Below are 17,767 nucleotides of genomic sequence, written 5' to 3' on the forward strand. Positions count from 1 at the left end.
TAATAACAGGCAGAAGAAAGCAGACAGTTCAACACTGTTCATCATTCATTTGTCGTGGTTGTGGTATCTTTTAAAAAGTTCAATAATTATGTCAAAACTTTTGAACAAATAATTTACAACATACTTCTGACTATGACTTGGGGTTGGTTGTTCTCCCAATTCAAGGATTGATTGAGGGTTTCAATTACCCTGAAGATGTAACACAGTAGTTGGAGAACCTTGATGAAAATTAATGTGACTATGGTGTGGTTTGATGCTACTTGTTTGCATGCCTTTTAAACCTCATCGTTTTTTGATTGTGACATTGACAAATTTGTAGCGTGTGACTGTTGTTTTGTATTGACTCTCCAGGAAGTGAAACATGCCAATGTTATTGTTAGGATACTTACACTTGACTATTTGCTCCTTGTTTCTGCTCTGAACAGAGACAAAAAATGAAAACTAGGACTATACCTTTGCAAATCTGACTGGCTGAAAGGGTTACCGAAGGTTGGCATTTGACAGATTTTACAAGTTTGTGGGAAGAGAACTCCTGGGATATGACTCGTACTCATCATTTCCTACCTGAAAGCTCATGCGATGTGGATTTCTTTCTCGTTTATTAAGGTCAATGTATCCTTTGACGGGTTACCCCTGCCAATAGACCTATCCAGTAGCCTCCGCCCATGACGCACGTGTGAGCAAGAACATGTGAGCCTCTCCAATGCCTTTCTGCACAACTCTGCCACGTGCGCCAAGCATATGCGCACACATGTCAGACCTTATTTGTCGGACCTTTGTTGCGTTGTGATTGGTCAATATGCAATGCCGCGGAGCTTAATGGATCGGTCTATTGGATTGGCCCACGTCTTTGATGACAAACATGACTCTCAGCCAATTATAACTCTTTAGTGACCTCAGTCTAGTGAGGGGACTGTTTAGGGCTTGTGATGTTACATGCAAGGAAAGGGGTCTACCAAGCCAACTGAGACGTTACGTACTGTGGTGATTTACTGGCGTTGCAATTTCTTGCATCGTGATGTCAGGCCCTTTTTTAGAATCCAATCACAGAACCCCAATCAGCATTCTCCCTTGACAGTTCCGCTGACCAAATGCTAGTTAAAACACCTGATGACCAGTCACAATTCACTCCAAGTGGTCCGGCTGGCAAGTTCTCAGTCTGAAACGCTTTAAAAGAACACGTTGCCTTGGATCGGACGAGTTGGTCTATAAAAAGCGTTGTAACCGTTTTTTATAAAATGTATGTTGGAAAGATGTTTTAAAAGTAGAATACAATGATCCACACAAGTTTGCCTCGAAATTGCATGGTTTTCCTTTTACTCTGCAAACTAACGCGGTCGGCCATTTATAATCCAATAATCCACACAAAAATTTGACTCCCATAAATGGCTGACCGTGTTAAGGTAAAAGGAAAACCGTGCAATTTCGAGGCATGCTTGTGTGGATTATTGTATTCTACTTTTACCTACCCATACATTTTATAACAAACGGTTACAAACGATTTTCAAAGACCAACTCGACCGATCCTAGGCAACGTGTTCCTTTAATAATATCAAAGTCTTAAATAGCACATGTATCCCCTACCAAACAAGGTATTCAAGGCGCTGTATTATTATATTATTATATTTAAACAAACTTTCAGAAAGAAAATGTTATTGCAGTGATGAATTCTAGCACCTCCGGCGCATACAGCAGCCACAGCCAGGAATACCGGGACAAACCCGACCCTGTCTCTTTTTGATAAGTGCACTGGGTTCTTTTACATGTGTTATACAACACATGGAACCAACAGTTTTACATGTAAGTCCCATCCAAAGGTCGAAGCAATGGTTAAAGGCTGTGGACACTATGGGTAATTACTCAAAATAATTATCAGCATAAAACCTCACTTGCTAACGAGTAATGGATAGAGGTTGATAGTATGAAACATTGTTAGAAACGGCTCCCTCTGAAGTGGAGTAGTTTTCGAGAAAGAAGTAATTTTCCCCGAATTTGATTTCGAGACCTCAAGTTTAGAATTTGAGGTCTCGAAATCAAGCATATGAAAGCACACAACTTCGTGTGACAAGGGTGTTTTTTTCTTTCATAGTTATCTCGCAACTCTGACAACCAATCGAGCTCAAATTTTCACAGGTTTGTTATTTTATGCATTGTTGAGATACAGTGTCCACTGGCTTTAAGTGTCTTGCTTAAGAACACAAGTGTCACGGCTGGGGATTCGAACCCACACTCTACTGATCAGAAACACCTTAGTTTGAATTTGGTACTCTTAAGTGCTTGGCCACGACATTTGCAGGAATAAATTTTTTCCTAAATAGGAACAAATTTATTCCTGGAAAAGTCATTTGAAGCACGGACCAGTGAAAAAGGTGATAGACTAGTGAAATGGCAAGCTAACCTGCTGGCCGGTCACTACAAAAACTACTGGTAAACCTTACTCAAATAGACCATGTAACAGTATTATGTTGAATCTGCCCTCTGCACCATGGTGCAATGTTTGTTTTGAACAGATATTACATGATTCGTAACATGCGCACTTCTTACGTCGCACATCAAGTTTGATTAATCAAATTGCAGTGTTAAAAAAAGAACAACCATTAGGACCCAAGGGGCAGATTAAAAAATGGTCCATATTTCTGCGAAAGAGGTGTGGGGGATAACAAAGAAGATTTATTGTACATTATATTTTGGTTTACCCTTAATACACTGATACTACGCGTATGTGATCAGGATTAGAGTTGGCCTCGAACACACAGGGCTTGCTTCGAGGTCGAGTGGCTCGAATGCGGATCACGGAGTTGGTTCAAATCCTAAAGTGGTCTGCAGATTCCTACAAATCTCGGAAAGCACTGAGTACTGATACAGTGTTAATCAGTGTCGCGGCCTGAGGGTAGAACCAATGCATAGAGTAAGGTATACTTAAATGTTTAAAGTAAAAAGATGCATTCCCTTATAACAATCTGTCTTTACAATGACGGATGATCTTTTCATTTTTATCCTTAGAAAATAAATAATGGATCTACAACGACAGAGTGGCATCTTTGCAGATCGCTACAGTTTAGGTACTGATGAGACCATAGAGGCAGAGGCAGGTCACAGGATGACCTTTGATGACACATTGAGGTCATCCCTTGGTTCTGTGGGTGACCCCATGTATGTCTCAACAGGACGTAAACTCAGAAGGTAAGGGCGTACTTTTATAATACAATATCCTACTGCCACAAACCCTTTATAAGCTGTTCCTTTTTCTTCTGATTTTGATGTACATTATGTGCACACATTTTGATGTTACATGTACGTTACACATCATAATCTTGGAATGCCTACCTGCTGTACATGTATACTATATTACTGTACATAAATAGGCAAAATAATAATAAAAATTCTTATATAGCTCATTTCACAATAACTGTATCAATGCGCTTTACATTAGTGCCCTGGTGATAGGGCCAATAACATCCCTTTCTTATTATGTGTCTCAGCTCCCTTTGGAGTATACAACCTGGGCAACAGTTTATATCGCTTCAAAGGGTTTTTCATTCACAATATCAAAGTCTGTACCCTCGCCGGTACCCATTTATACCCCTAGGTTAAGAAAAGCAATTATAGTAAAGTGTCTTGCTCAAGGACACAAGTGTCACGACCGGGATTCGAACCCACACTCGTGACTTGGCACTAGAACTTGAATTTGATGCTCTTAACCACTCGGCCATGACATCAAGATCTGCCATTTTCGGTACAGCACAGCCAAACTGAACTCAGTATGGTCAGCAGGGCTTGAATTTTGGGGAAACTTGCCGAGACCCTATGACTTGAGGATCAAGAAGTTTACGGGACAGGAAAACTTTTCGCATGATCAGAATCAAACAAAAAGAAAACCTGTTTTTCAGTAAACAAACATTAATTAAAGAAAATATTGAGATTAATCTCATTTGGCTTTGTGGAAATTATTTATAGTATCCCTTCTTATAAGAGTCCCTGCCTGTAAGAATGTACCAAATTAGGGGGGGGGGGGGTGTGATTTATGGGTTCGCAGATCTTCTTCCAAAAAATTAGAGTGATACACCATCATACCAAACGAATAAATCCAAAATTTTAGTTTGCTGACGCTTTCGGTTTTGGAGTTGCCAGTTATCAAAGTTTGGGTCAAAAAGCCCTCGAGAAACGAATAGTACATTCCCTGTAAACACAAAAACCAGCGCCAAGGTCATCCCAAAAAAAGTAAAACATTTTTTGAAACCTCCAGTTGGGCTTATATCAAAAGTAAAAAAAAAAAGTTGGGATCTCGTTGGCGCATCATGTTACGCGCACCTGAACCTTTGACGAACAGTGCCCTCGTGCCATTTTCAACGCCTCATAACTCAGCGCGCCTATAGGATCCCATGAATTAAACAAGTTCAAATGAAAGAGCTTGCATCCCTAAAACAAATTTAAGTGCAAAGTGCGTGGGATCTCGTTGGCGCAGAGAGATAATAGAGGTCAAAGTTCAAATTTTACCAATATATTGCGTTTTTGCACCTCCGTAACTTCGCGCGCCAACAACAAAAAATTGTTTTTATGGCAACTGGGTATTGGAACAGTTTTCATCTAATGACAAATGAAAAAAGAATCTTGGGATCTCTGCATCTTGCATGTCAAAAGATTTTTTGAAAGTTTTCTAAAGTATTGTCATTCCACACATTTTGGCCTAAATTGGGACAACATTCACTTTTCTCATCACTGTAAGTATCTGTGCCAAACAAGATCCCATCAATTTTTTCTTGTATTTGGTTAAGTTGAGTGTTCCTTAACAGAATTCAATTGAAAAATAATTGAGATCATGTTGGCCCACCAATATAACAAAGGTCAAAGGTCATATGAAACTACACTACTGCCTATTTTGGGCAATTTTGCGTCATCTAGAAATCCACGCGCCAATATGATCCCATTAAGTTGTCCGCATTTTATGATTATATAGATTCTCAGCAACAAATAAAAAGCAAAAATCAAATGGGATTTGAGTGGCGCTAACAAATATTACAGATCAAAAGTTTTAGGGATGCAAGCTCTTTCATTTGAACTTGTTTAATTCATGGGAACTTATAGGCGCGCTGAGTTATGAGGCGTTGAAAATGGCACGAGGGCACTGTTCGTCAAAGGTTCAGGTGCGCGTAACATGATGCGCCAACGAGATCCCAATTTTTTTTTTTTACTTTTGTTATAAGCCCAACTGGAGGTTTCAAAAAATGTTTTACTTTTGTTGGGATGACCTTGGCGCACATTTTTGTGTTTACAGGGAATGTACTATTCGTTTCTCGAGGGCTTTTAGGTCGAAACTTTGATAACTGGTAACTCCAAAACCGAAAGCGTCAGCAAACTAAAATTTTGGATTTATTTGTTTGGTATGATGATGTATCACTCTAATTTTTTGGAAGAAGATCTGAGAACCCATGAATCACCACTTGGTACACTCTTACATAACACAGCAAGATAACACAGCAAGATAACACAGCAAGATATTGAATATTAATTAGACATCCAGACTTGTGTGGTCATAAGTTAACTGGCCTGACTGTCCCTGTCACTAAAATCACTGGCCTTAGGCCTACATGTACATGTATGGTCCAGTGTAAAACTCAAGCTCAGGGCCAAATTCCATAGAGCTACTTTTAAGCACAACAAATAAAGAAGAATACTACAAAATGTACACGTATGCTTACATTTCATGCTTACATTTCATGACATTAAAAAAACTGTTGAAGACTGGAAGAGCCTCCGAAATAAATTTTTAAATTTTTGTATTCTCTATTTTAAGCACCTTAATCTAGTAACTAGGATATGTGCGATTTTATTATTGTTATTATTAGAATAGGGTTCCATGTACCAGCCAAAATATCATGTCACCCATAAAATTTGTAACTCGTATATTGCTAATTTTTGCTATAAAAGTGAAAAATAGTAAGCACAAGTTTCTGCTTTTAAGCAACTTTATGAAATTAGGCACATGGTTAGGTTGGGTGGAGTCTGAGGAAAGGAAAGCTCTTTGCTGTTTATCACAAACCTTACCTTGTCCTGTTATTGAACAACTTGGCATACCATAACACGTTGCACTAGGTGGTATTATTGTCTTAGCCGGTAGTCATTTCCTGAGCCTTAAATGGCCAATTTCCTACTTGGCAGTTGAGCTGTTTTGGCGAGGAGTTAATCTGTGGGCTTCATTTGCCTTAAAGTGTTGCAAAAGAAAAGTCACAAGTCTACACGTGTATGAGTTTTAGACCGTACATTGTGAGTCTGTCATCTGAGAAAGAAATAAGTTTTTAAAATGAAAGACTATTTCCAGCTGCCCTGAGAACAATTTATAATAATAATAATAATAATAATAATGAACATTTCTAATGTGCCATGTTTGTCAATGATGACACTCCTGGCTCAAAAAACAAGAACTCTGCTAGTACACAATGACACAAGACAACTAAAAGTTTGGAGGCTATTGTTTCCGAAATAGATATGTTTTGAGGTGAGTTCTGAATTTGGAACAAGTACTGCTTTTCTGAGTTGAAGTGGGATGGTATTCCAAAGAGTTCAAAGTACTGTCTTGTTTGCGAAAAAGAACCTAAAAAACACAGCTGGATTGTTAAATACATACATGTATACATTAGAATAAACGTATTGTATGATAACAATAACTAGAGTCATGTGTTCGTTTGTGTATGAAACACAGAGCTGTTCCTTTTTAAATTCCACTCTTATAAGGTGTTGACCTGTGACATTTTGACATTGTTTGATGACGTTATTTTGAAAGAACCTCATAAATGTATTTTGCATTGTAACACCTCTGAAGGAATCCCTACTTGCTTTGGAAAAAGCAGTATTTTGTTATGAAATTGTCAAAACAGTCTATCTCGTTTAAAATGACCTAGATTACCAGACCAAACAAGTTTCCAATGTTTTTGTGTGGCGTGTTTCCTTGCTAGACTACATATTAGCAAACTAAAGGAACACAATTTTTGCACTGAAAAGGGTTTCTAAATCCATGCAAACACTTCCAAAACAAAAGGAAAATGATGGATCAAACTTTATAATTCTGACTTTTTGCTTGCTTGCTCAGGGACATTCCACCGGAGGAAAGCTTGTTGTCGTCCCAGATGTCTACTACGAGTGTACAGAGCACATCCTCACTGGGGATTCTACAGCTAGACTCGATGGCAGGTGTGTATGACATCATCTGTGACATCACTTTCAACCTACCCCAGTCCACACGACGGATTCAGTACCAGGGTGTTATACACGCATACGCTAGCATATCTACCGATTAAAATTGAGTGCCAATCAAACAAACAACAAACAGTACAACAATTTGGGGGTCCAGATTGCCCCACTGTTTTGACAAATCTTGGGGAACCCCTGAGTACTGTGTCCAGCTACATCAACAAACTGTTTTTTTTCCATTAGTGCCATTATTTATTTTCTTATTGTTTAATTTTGTGTAAAGCGCTGTGGTACCATGTGTAAGAGTGCTCTATAAATACCTACTACTATTATTATTATTATTATTGTTATTACACATTGTTTCCGGATGAGTCAACATGGTTTGTCATTTACTGTGGTGTTATGGATGATTTTAGGTTATGTTCTTACAAATCTGACATTTCATTTTCAGTTGAATCCAGAAAGCTAGGGGAGGGGGTACCATTGGCTAAGCTTCCAGAACGACCCTTAAGTCCTCTGGGCATTGCTAGATACCTAGGCCAGTCCTAAGAGGGGAGGCTTATGCATTTGTTTGTTTGTTTCATGCTGCTGGCCAAACGCTGGTAAAAACATTCATGGTTTAATCAAAATTGTTTCTGCTTGGTCTGCCCAGGTAGTTCAGTTTTGAGAACCATCCTTATTTAATATGAATTCTTATGAACAAGTGCAGAAGCTGAAGGACCAGTGAAATGAAAAGCTAAATGGTCTTTTAGGTTATTTTCTTACAAATCTGACATTTCATTTCCAGTTAGATCCAGAAAGCGAGGGAAAGGGGTACCTTTGGCTAAGCTTCCAGAACTTCTGATTTCCTCACTGAAATAGTCAGCTGCAAACCCTGCTTGAACTTTGGTTTCGGAGAGCAACACACGCCAAGTTAACTTTTTCATTCAAGTATAGAAATAAATCTTAATGTAGTGCACTTGGTGTCAATACTTCTGGTTACATTTACTATCGTTTGATTGGAATTCTTATTAGATCTGTCAACAAGCCTTCTTCAACTTGATGGCAGTTTCAACCAGCCACGGTTCAGCAATGGCTTCCTTGAAGGGAATCGTGTCGGTGAGCTCAACAGCGACTTTGAGCCAGGTTAGTCTTGTGTAACTTGTGAAGAAAACAAAACATGAACAAAAGGCCTCTTGCGTTTTTGCTTTTAATTGATGGTGTGTCGTAGTTGAGAGGTCTAGTTCATTGGACTCAAGTTCTGATGGTTGAATAATCAGTGTGGGATCGATTCCCTGTCATGACACTTGTTTTCTTGAGCAAGAGACTTAACCGTAATTGCTTCTTCTAACCCAAATGTATAAATGTTAGCTAAAATGGCTATTGTGTTGGATTAACCCATTAGCGCTAATTTTAGCAGCTTCAGATTGTATGCTCCCAGGAACATGACAAAATTAGAGGAATGGTCTAAAAGTATGCCTGACGAACAGGGGTAGATTCCACAAAGAGTTAAGACTAGTCTAATATCGAGTAAGGAAGAGTTACTTGTCCTAACTTAGGACTACCCATAAGTTTTTTGTATCTCCTAGGACTAGTCCTCCAAGTAAGAACTAGTTCTAACTCTTTGTGAAATTGACCCCCGGGGATAATAATTTTGTGAAGCCCCCTTTATCTAGCCACTAGGACATGTATGCTATGTAAGAAGTAAGCACTTTAAACATGTAACATCATTACTTTTAAAACATGCACATTTATTCCAAGTCAAGAAAATTCCACTTTTCTTGACTTATTCTTCAATCTACAGGATTTTACTAAATGGGATTCCTCCCCAATAAATGGGTTACCTTTCCTCTAGAATTTTACACAGATGAACAGAAGTAACAATTTAGTGACAGAATTGATGGATTAAGTGACTAAAACATGTTTGTATGTTTAACAGGAGAGCGAGGGAACGCGACTGGAGGAGACTCAATGGGGACCAGTGAGATTGACACTGAAGATGAACTTGACGCAGTCAGGAGGGTAAGCCAACAAAAAATACACATATTTGCTAGTTGGGTTTTATCAAAGGTTAAAAGATGTATTCTATTCAATTCATTTAAATTCCGGATTTGAAATTATATTTCTCATTTCGCTTTCTCAATATTGATTAAATTCCGTATTTGTTTAAAATGCATTCTGGACTAGAAAAGAGCTGCGTTTAACATGAATTTGTTTCTTGTTCCCTTTTTGCATGCATAATCTGTTTGGCACCCAAACACTTGTTTTTAGACCAGTTGCTACTATCTTTCATTTTGTTTACTTCCACCTTGGCAGGGTTTTCCTTTTTCCTTGAGAGTGTCACCGGCATGAAGAAACCCTGACTTGTCACTAGAGGAGATCAAAGATTCTCTTTGTAGCACTGGGATTAATTGTTTCTCCATCAAGAAAATACCATATTCATTCACTGTGAATAGTAAAAACCGACCTTAGTCGTTAAGCCACCATTTGTGGTTATGTACCCTGTCTGCAGCTGCTATAACGATTGTCATTTTTCTCATTATACAGATGGGGACTATAGGCCTGGGCGAATTATTCGAATATCCGGTTAATGGCGAATAGGTTTTCCTATCTGTAACCGCGAATGCCTTTTTTTTCTTAACCGGATATCCGCATAGGGCGCAAATACCTCTGTACAAACCGGATAATTCTGTAATAACAACCGAGTAACCGGATATTCTTTAACTATCCGAATATCCGCGGACGTCGGGCGACAACGGATATAAATGTTTCGTCTGAATCCTTATGAAACTTCTGTTAAGACAGCATAAAACAGTATAAATTAAGTATTTAACTATGCTCACCTCCGTGAAGAGTTAAAACAATGACATTTCTGACGTAATTTGTCCAAAGATTACACAAGTTTTCCTTCACGTAGAGTCAATTACGATCAAAAGAAAAAGCAAATCGCCATCTTTAAATTAGATCCGGTCATTTTTATGAATGAACCGAGTGACACTGTCTAAAACTAATATCAATCCGCCCATAAGATCTCATTCACAAACGAACAGCGCCCTCTATTGGCAAAAATTTTTTTTTTTTTTAATATTATGTTTTAAATAGCGCCCTCTCGTGGCAAAAAAATTATTCGAGTATCCGGTTAATTACGGATAGTTGGCCAGCGGTATCCGAATAACAAAATTTCACTATTCGCCCAGCACTAGGGGACTAGCCTCTTTTGCCATTTAGCCTTAGTTGGGCTGAATTGATTGAAATCAAGAAGGCTGCAATCAATAGAAAATGCCAGGCACATAGAAAGCCTACATGCCTTCATGGTCTTTAACAAAACAGTTGTTTAAAATTACTCTCTTTAATTACTTGAATTACTATTTCAGGAAAATGCCAGGCGACAGCTCTACCCTACTGCTCCCATGGACAGAGAAAGTCTTCATGCTGGCGACGGTGGTGAAAGTAGCGACAGCGGGAGTGACGACAGCCACCATTCTCGGCCAGGCCTTGAAGGGGGAAGCTCAGATGAGCACAGCTCCACCCTCCCTTCCTCCCCACGGCATGAGATGAGTATACGCCAGTCAGCAGAGGGTGAAGTTGTAACCTCCCCAATCCTTGGGGATGGGGGTGGAGGAGGGGACGGCATGAGTGACGGGGAGACAGGGAGCTCTCTCACAGCACCCTCGGTTGTTGGTGGAGGGGCAGGGGGTAGACCCAATGCTGGGAACAGGAGGGTGTTTTTCCGGTCATGGAGTAATCAATCCGGATTCAGTGATCAAGATAGAAATATTGAGGTAATTCGCAATATTAATGATTGAATTTAAACCTTTTTTGTTGTTGATTGCCCTTCCCCAGCCGACCGTAAAAGTTGGTGGTTTTCCCATTTTTCACTTCAGAGTTTTGATTTCATTAGTATTTATGCTTACAAAATGGTAACTATGGTTGCCCTTGTTTAAAAATATACATGACAGACACATATTTTTAGCCATACATCGTTATATGCCGTGCCCTTTCTCCCCGTTTACCGTCGTGCTCTTTTTTAACCCAAGTTTTTTGTTGACACAAAAATTTGTTTTCGACCAACTACTAACGGCCGACAATAATTATCCAGTGAACTCAATAGTTGTGGTATTCAAGTTCACATCAAGCGCAAGGGAGATCGATTTCCCTCGCATGGCCATTGCACGCTAGGGATAACGCGAACCTGTGTCGCATATAAATCCACACGCCCGTTTATCTGATGTCACGATATCACAAGGAACCAGTCTAACAATCCATTGAACAACAGAGGGCACTGTTGTCAGTAATGCCATATATGGTATCGCTCGTTTATTGAACTGACGAAAAACATGGTGAATGAATGACTCTTGGAAATTGTTTTTGAAGGAATTTGCCAAAATAAGACGCAAAAGAGCGCCTGAAACGAGATGTTTAAGATCAAATAGCACCAAGGGCGTTATAAAACTGTAGTACAGTATGTCCGTGTTCAACCTCCATTCTGTCAACACATAATAAATCTGTAAAAATATTTCTGATGGACAATATCTTCTATAGACAAAAAAGAAAGAATTGTCTTAATATTTTTCTCACATATGTGAAATGCAAAAGTTGTGCAAAATATTTAACTGTCCTACATGTATTTAACTTGTTTTCCCAGGGTTCAGTTTTAAGCGATCCTCATCAGACACCAACCCCAGAAATGTCCTGCCTTGCCCCTCACTTCCTTTTGCCCACCTCACACCCCCAGTCTGCCGGTTCAGCGACCGACCTGACCACCAGTCCTGAACTCCGCCCACTGAGCAGTGCCAGCAGCTTCCATTTTGAGGAGGGGGCTTTTGGCTCATCGCAGGAGGGGCTGCACCAGAGGTTCTGGAACAGCGGAATGCTAGAGGGACCGGTGACGGAGGAAAAGAGACGAGGGAATGGTGAGGAGGAGCAGGAAGAGGAAGAAGAGCAGGAGGAGGATGGAGATGGGGAGAAGACACTGATTCAAGGATCTGAGAGAGGATGGCATGAAACACAAGAAGGGGTGAATATTTATTATTTATAAACGCAGTGCAGGGTTTGAATTTCAAAGAGAAAAAAATCCACAAGAATACTTGACCAGAATCAAATTGAACAGAGACTATAATCAAAATGAGTTTATCAAATGGGTTTTATCATCTCAACTGTTTCATTTTCTGACAAAACACTAAGAGTGATTTATGAGTGATAGTCAGGAGGATTGAAAGATATTTGTGAGACTCAAACTCAACATTTGAACATCATTCTTTTGAGACAGAGATCTTGAATTGAAAAAAAGAACAACACCCCCGGATTTGTCCTGTCTTGAGCTTGGTTGCCCAACACTAAAGACACTCTAGCCAGTTGTCCATTGTACATTTGGAAGCCCCCTACTGCAAAAAAGGCAGCTCTATCATTATTAAGTTACCCTAGGTTTAAGCTTTGTGTATGCAAAACACTTGAAAAATTGGTCCTGTACAAAGAGTTGTATTTACTGTAAGAACTAGTAGGCGCACTGGTGATGCGGTTGCACAAACGCGACGCGACCGCAAGGAGACACGCGCACCAATCAGTACGGGCGTTGAATATGAAGTACACGCTGGAGTTTATGTTTATGGGGCGCCATATGCGATGCTGTTTTGTCAACTTAGAAAATGGCCGCAGTGCCGGGGCCGTGTATATGGGCCTGTGCACCCTCTAGTTCTTATATATAACTCTATGGTTCTGCAGCACACTCTTACTTAGCAAGTTCGAGTGCCTACCATGGTTTAGAACTAAAGGTCGACTATCTTGACTGGAACCCAGGGTGGTCGACCATTGGTTGACAACTATGGTCGGCCATTTGGGACCAGCCTCAGGACCATGCTTTCTTCCCTGGTCCCGCTAGCCTTGTTTCATGCAAACCTGTGTAAAGCACAGAAGGAAGCCAGTGAGGCTGTAGCGAAATTGCAGAAGGCAAAGGAAATGTTGAATACCGTGCTGATGGTTGACTAGCTTTCCAACTGAGTCATTCCAATGAGTACGGCACTGAGCATGTGTGTTGCTGTAGCAGGCCTGGTACTTTACGGAGCCAATAAAGGCAATTGCCTCCGTGCCCCCTGCTCATTGCCTTGGTGCCCTTGAATTGCTCCAGTAGAAATTAAAAATTTCTGCGTAGGGTGCCCTTTACCACGGATAAAATGCGTTGGTGCCCTTGTCCTTTCAAAAACAAAGCAAACAGGCCTGCTATAGTCAGTGGTCAATCATGGGTCAACTAAATTTTTGCGCTTGGAATTTGCTCTCTGTTTGTGCGAGGGAACGTCAATTTGAGATAATATACTTTGTCTGTGAAGTGTCACATTATGGAGGTAAGGGGGGCAACTGCTTCCAATGCCCCTTGCCTATTGCCTTGGAACTCTTTAAAATGTTCCAGTAGAAATTTGGATTTTCATCTCAGAGGTACCCAACCATGTAGGGTTGCGGCGTTAGTAGTGTCCGGCAACTCCACATTGTGTTATCACATCATCCCAGAAATGGTACACCAAAGTTTGAATTAATGCAGAGTGCTTTTGACTCGTTCCCTACACTCTTTGACTAAACTAATAACAAAACTCTCTGTTCATCTAGCTGGACAGCGGAGACATAAACACAGAGAGGGACATACTTCAGATTCAAGAAATGATGAGAAACTTTGAGGAGAACTCCCCTTCGAGTCAAGGTGGGGGAAAGATCTTCAATCCCTTTGACGACACTCAAGGCGATGTCACCCTGGGAGGCAACGGCATTGGATTCTCAGATTTTGACGGTGATTTTTTAGGTCAAGGTAAGATCACAGTAAAAAAAAACAACTGTGCTGGGTGAAGGTTTGGTCATTCCAAAGTGGAGATGGAGATTAAAATACAGAGGTTCTGTAAAAGAGGGACATATTTCAACCTGCTCAAATTTGCCTTGTAATTGATAAATAGATTCTCAGCTTGGCTCCGGTTACGAGTGAACCGAAAGTATGTGTGGACCTGCAGAATGCCACTAGCCAAGATGTACAGGTATTGGAGGGGATTTGCAATGGAAGATGATGCCCAGTTGTGTCAAGTTAACTTGGTTTAGAGGAGCAGAACATGGTTGGTTTTTCAGAAGTGTAGACCCTTTGCAATTATTCAAGACAAGAATCACCTTGAAGCTAATCTGTAAAAATGTTTTTGAAAGCTGCTTTTCATCTGTGAACACACAAGAAGAATGTCGCTCTTGGACCCATTGTCATAGAGCTGCTTAAGCACAAAAAGTAGCCAAGCACAAACAAGTTATGCTGAGCAAAAGTGCCATGTTGCATGTGCAATATTATACTGGCATCCTGCTAATTTTTGTAAAGCACAAAATTGTTAAGCAAAATTGTCTACTAAAGCAGCTTTATGAAATTTGGCCCAGGGTCAAGGGTCCAATTTCATAGAGCTGCTTAAAGTAGAAAATACTGTTTAAACATTTTAAACTAAGCGAAAATAAGCAGGATACCAGTCACAGCTTGTACATGTTTTCAGTATCACCATAGTGATTTGTATTATTACACCACACTTTGCTTAGCAACTATGATCGATCTTAGACCCTTGTGAAATCGGCCTAATGTCTATTTGTCCACACAAAACTTTTATCTTCAGATATCAAATGTTATAATTGTGTAGATGTCTTGGCCGAGCAGTTAAGAACACCGAAATCAAACTCTGGTGCTTCTTATCAGCAGAGTGTGGGTTCGAATCCCCAGCCGTGACACTCGCTTCGTCCTTTGGATTCACGTAAAGCCGTTGGTCCCATGTGTTGTGTAATGCATGTAAAAGAACCCACTGCACTTATCGAAAAGAGAAGGGGTTCGTCCCGGTGCTCGTGGCTGCTGTATAAGGTGCTTAATAGTTTGGTCTCAGAATTCATCACTCACTGCAATAACCTATCTTTCTGAAAGGTTGTATATACCCAGCGCCTTGAGTACCTTGTATGGTGAATATGTGGGCTATTGACCCCTTGCAGGGGCGTCACACATGGCGACTGGTGCCACGCTCACCATGTTGGTGGGCAAGTTAGGTTTTCCTGTATTAACGCCGCGTTGCCTAAAATGTGCACTTCACTGCATAACGCACAGCATACTCTATGCATAGAGTTATATATAAAAACGCACAGTAATTTGCCCACCAGTATGGCGCATTAAAGATTTTTCTGATGATGACGTCCGGTGAAATGGGTCAATATAAGACTTTGATATTTTAATGAGGGTTTTGGGGTATATTTTTGGGTTGTTCTTTCAGATGATGCAGCAGCTCTCCTAGCTGAGGATCAAGAAGCTTTTGAGAAAGAGAATCAATTTAGACAAGTAAGATACAATCAGTTAAAGAAACACGTTGCCTTGGATCAGACCAGGGCCCAATTTCATGGCTCTGCTTACCGTAAGCACAGAATCGACACTTACGGAAGCAGGGAATTCTGTGCTTACGGCAACCGTATTTTACGGGTTAGCGGCGCATTTTGGCTTCTGCGCGTGCGTACTCCAAGTTACTAGGCAGTCTACGCTTGCAAGGCTAGCGCAGAAATTCGTCTCTTGCACGTAAGCGGGGAATCGCGATCGTAAGCGCAGAATTCGGCAGTAAGCAGAGCCATGAAATTGGCTCTATAAATATAATACTCTATGAATAAAACTAAAACTAATCTAACCTGCTTAAAAACATTGTGGGCTTCACCCCACAACCTCAAAAAAAAGAAAGAAAGTTGTACAGTCCCACGATGTCGCTCTTGTAAGCTCAGACAAGACGATGCATATATACAGTGCTCAGCCTTTGTAACACAGGATATTTTTTATTTATTTTAATTATAATTTTGACAGGATGAGCACATTTCCTCGGACCAGTTCTCCATCCACAACGCTTCCTCCTGGACTTCACCGAACAAGAGTCACTTGACCATACAGGACCAGTCGGAGGTTCAAGGTGACGAATCGTTCGACCGTGTCTCTCTAGGGGCGTTTATGAGGACTAGAACAGAGGCTCTTGGGTCTCTCTCCGGCGACACCCAAACTAGTCGGGTAAGTTTTAGGTTTTTCAAAGGCAGTGGACACTATTGGCAATTACTAAAAACAATTATTGGCATAAAACCTTACTTGGTAACGAGTAAGGATTAGAGGTTGATAGTATAAAACATTGTGAGAAACGCCTCCCTCTGAAGTAATGTAGTTTTCGAAAAAGAAGTAATTTTCCTCGAATTTGATTTCGAGACCTCAGAATTACAATTTGAGGTCTTGAAAGCACACAACTTCGTGTGACAAGTGTGTTTTTTGTTTCATTATAAGTTCGCAACTTCGATGGCCGTTTGAATTTATTTTACTTTCAGATATTTCATGGCTATTTGTACTTTCCCAACAATGTGAAACAATGTTAAGCCACAAACTTTGTTTAAGTAAAGTATTTATAGAAACAGAATTTAAAACTCATGGTTGGGGCAAACTTGGTCCTGAAAGTTCTAATACAAGCTAAACGTGCACATTTTATAACCTTGGAGGTAAAAAGCGAGTTTGCTTGTTGTTGCTGGGATTTGTAAACTTTTCCCTCAAATTTTTGTCTTCTGTTGTTTTAAAGGAACATTCATAAATACCTAAGACGGTTTATCCATTCTGATTGGTCTAGAGGGCATCACGAGGTGTTGTTTGAACGGATGATATAACACCAGTAAAAAGTGTTATAACATGGCCGTTACACGCACGCTTGCACCTGTGCGTATAAGACAGTTTCTTCATTCCTATTGGTCGAGAGTATTGGCTGAAACAGTTGTGCAACATCACGCGATACGTGCGACGCGCACAGCATTTCCTTACAAGGAGTTGTTTACCCGAGGGCCTAACCATTTTATAGCTGGAGGGCCTAACCATTGATTCCCTTATTACAGAATTGGTTTTTGCTAACAAAACAGTTGCTGGCAGTGTAAGCACTTAAATGTAATCCACCATATATACATAAACTGACAAACTTGTAGAAGTTTGAGATCGATCGGCCATCTGGGTCACAAGAGAATAGTGAAAACCAATTACAAATTTTCATTGCATCGATGCCAAAATGAAAATTAATAAAACGCTCACTGACCAATAAACTCCAAACGCGAAGTTAGATTATTCATTTCTCATCAAATATGACATTTCAGACAGAAATATTTCAGGGGATGTTTTCAACTATCATCATCATTGGACCGTGTAAGTTTTATGTAAATCTGTGATCTTCACGATTTTTGTTTCTTACCAGTTCTGTAACGTTCCTTTAAAGCCGAGTTTTGGCACAGGTCATATCAAGACACCGGAAGGAAAAGACCCAGTGGTCCTGATGGAGACGACAAGATTGAGTCTAGTTGCAGAGGAAGAAGAGAGAGACAAAGGACAGGGAGTTATGGGAATGACGGAGCTTGGGGAGAGCATCCGATTCTCTGGTGTCGGCTCGGACACAGAAGGTAGGAAGTGATAATGTTGGTTGTGTGTTACGGATGAGCTTATAAGAGCATTAGACACAGGCTCTGGTGCTTCTGTTTAAGCATGGGACACTATTGGTAATTGTCAAAGACAAGTCTTCTCACTTGGTGTAGCTCAACATATGCATAAAATAACAAGCCTGTG

General features: G+C 40.3%; 1 protein-coding gene across 3 annotated transcripts in view; it reads left to right on the top strand.

Moving 5' to 3' along the window:
* Positions 1–17,767, top strand: part of LOC139934853 (uncharacterized) — a 107,722-nt gene that overhangs the window by 2,376 nt on the left and 87,579 nt on the right. For 2 of the 3 annotated variants that reach the window (XM_071929260.1, XM_071929261.1), the window contains exons 2-11: positions 3,004–3,183; positions 7,088–7,188; positions 8,203–8,313; positions 9,107–9,189; positions 10,542–10,949; positions 11,813–12,184; positions 13,765–13,960; positions 15,426–15,490; positions 15,998–16,195; positions 17,424–17,604. In XM_071929260.1, the coding sequence (XP_071785361.1) occupies positions 3,014–3,183; positions 7,088–7,188; positions 8,203–8,313; positions 9,107–9,189; positions 10,542–10,949; positions 11,813–12,184; positions 13,765–13,960; positions 15,426–15,490; positions 15,998–16,195; positions 17,424–17,604 (1,885 nt within the window). In that variant the 5' untranslated portion in view covers positions 3,004–3,013. The remainder of the gene's footprint in view (positions 1–3,003; positions 3,184–7,087; positions 7,189–8,202; positions 8,314–9,106; positions 9,190–10,541; positions 10,950–11,812; positions 12,185–13,764; positions 13,961–15,425; positions 15,491–15,997; positions 16,196–17,423; positions 17,605–17,767) is intronic. The other variant, XM_071929262.1, reaches the window with a different exon arrangement.

This window comes from Asterias amurensis, chromosome 3 (genome assembly GCF_032118995.1).
Source record: "Asterias amurensis chromosome 3, ASM3211899v1".
Classification (NCBI taxonomy): Eukaryota; Metazoa; Echinodermata; class Asteroidea; order Forcipulatida; family Asteriidae; genus Asterias; species Asterias amurensis.